Below are 2,032 nucleotides of genomic sequence, written 5' to 3' on the forward strand. Positions count from 1 at the left end.
CCCCACCGCCCCACCCGCCGTCACCGCCGCCCTGGGGGGCCCCCGCTGGCCTGGGGGTCCCCGCAGCCGGCCCCGAGGCCCACGCCCGGACGGTGAGTGCCCGCCCCGCCCCCGGGGTGATAGGAGTCGGGTAGAGAGAGGACCTGAGACTCGCAGGAACTGGAGAAGTGGGAGAGGACGGGGTGGGGGGGAAGTGGCGAGCCCGGCCGGGCCACTGGGAGGGTGTGGCCAATGTGGTCTTTGTGTTGAAAGAAGCAGGAAGACGGAGGCTGGGGGTGGAGGGGGAGGTCAAGTGGGAAGTCCCTCCTGGAATCTGACTGCAGTCCCCGAATTGCAGCCCACTGTCTCTTCCGGGCCTGGGGCAACAGCTGCATCCGAGCTGCCCTCCCCCAGTCTGGGTCCCCTAGACCCCCTGGAGGATTCTTGTTGCAGGGAGTGTGGGCCGAGCGGGAGGACTGTCAACTCTGGGCTCTGGGGAGGGGTCGAGGGGCCTTTTGCCTTTATTTGCATCTCTTTGGCCAGGATTGGCCCTCTCCGCAGTCCCGGCGGAGGAAGGAGAGGGGGAGGGGCCATTGTGTTGGGAAAGTCCCCTCGGGGAGGGGGGGAGTCTTGGGGAGGGAAGGGTTAAAGGTCCCCTGCCTGATGGGCTGTTAACCCTGTGGTGCCCGGGGAGCCCCCCATCCCTGCCGGCAGGCGCTGTAGCCCAGGAAAGTGAGTACTGGTTTCCCATCCCCCATCCTGTCCCGGCAGCCCAAGGGGAGCAAGGAAAGAGAAAACTTCCCTAGCTCAGTTCCTGGAAGCCCTGGAAGGGGACACCGATTTCAAGGCCAAGGTCATAGATGTGGAAACTGAGGCCCTGGTTGTAGGCCTTAGGGAACCCTCAGACCAGGATCTGGTGGGACGGGAGGGCAGGAGCCTCCTAGGGCGCTCAGAAGGGGGTGGGGCAGGAAGGCATCTCCCGCGTCCCAGCCCCCAGGCCCGCGCTCTGAAGCTGCCAGTCTCTGGCCTTCTGGTCTCTAGGCCTCTGCCACATCCGGAGGTGTGGCTTCCCTGTGGTTGGACACGAGAGGGCAGGAGACCTGAGGCTTGTGATCTGGGTGGGGTTCAGTCGCTGTATCCCTGTGTGACCTTGGGATAGTCCCTACGGGCGGGCCTCAGTTTCCCCGCCTGTCACATGGAACAGGCAAGATGTGGCCCCGTTGGGAAATAGAGGTCGTTAAGCCTGACCACCCCCGGGGTCACCTGTCTGGCCGTCTACCTTCCACACTGACAAGGGCCGTGGGGACGTAGCTGGCCAGACAGGTGACCCCAGAGCGGCGTCCCCAGGTCCTTTTTGCTTTCTGGCGCCTGGGGAGGAAAAGCTGAGAAATTGACTCTAAGACGGGGCGAAGGGATCACTAGAAATGAGTCGGGGAGCAGTAGCTGGGAAAGAGGGAAGCGGGCCCGTACACTTCGAGGCCTGGAGGGGTAGTGGGTGCTGACCGCGCCCCTCTACCTCTCCAAGGTCCTCAGCCCTCGCTCTCGCTGGCGGAGCAGCACCTGGAGTCGCCGGTGCCCAGCGCCCCGGGGGCCCTGGCGGGCGGTCCCACCCAGGCGGCCCCGGGAGTCCGCGGGGAGGAGGAACAGTGGGCCCGGGAGATCGGGGCCCAGCTGCGGCGGATGGCGGACGACCTCAACGCGCAGTACGAGCGGCGGGTGAGTGCTGGGGGTGGGGTGGACGGCAGGTGGGACTTCCCGCCGGAGGAGGGGGCGGCAGGCGGCCCCCGCCAGATGTGCGGCAGCTGCTGCCCTGCGCGGCTGGGTCGCTCCGCGGACAGGCAGGTGGGGGGTGAGTGGGTGGGGGGGATCGCGCGCCCGCAGAGGCGCCCAGGGACTCCGCGCCGCGGCTGGCATAGTCGGAGCCCGAGCCAGGGCCAGGGCCAGGGCCGGGAACTAGGCCGCCGCGGAGACTAGCTGCGCGCCCGTGGCCCGCGGCCGCGGGGACTGAGGGCGTCGCTGGGCGGCGCGGCTCATATATCCCGGGCTATTTATA

General features: G+C 67.5%; 1 protein-coding gene across 1 annotated transcript; it reads left to right on the forward strand.

The window, feature by feature from the left end:
- Positions 1–4: 4 nt before the first annotated feature.
- On the forward strand, positions 5–1,828 carry LOC108523458 (bcl-2-binding component 3-like; the record flags this gene model as incomplete). Its single annotated transcript, XM_017864079.1, has 2 exons — positions 5–92; positions 1,505–1,828. Coding segments are annotated over 2 exons (412 nt in total), but the record flags the coding sequence as incomplete, so codon positions are not given.
- Positions 1,829–2,032: the final 204 nt, after the last annotated feature.

Source organism: Rhinopithecus bieti, unplaced genomic scaffold (genome assembly GCF_001698545.2).
Source record: "Rhinopithecus bieti isolate Rb0 unplaced genomic scaffold, ASM169854v2 scaffold_75482, whole genome shotgun sequence".
In the NCBI taxonomy this organism is placed as follows: domain Eukaryota; kingdom Metazoa; phylum Chordata; class Mammalia; order Primates; family Cercopithecidae; genus Rhinopithecus; species Rhinopithecus bieti.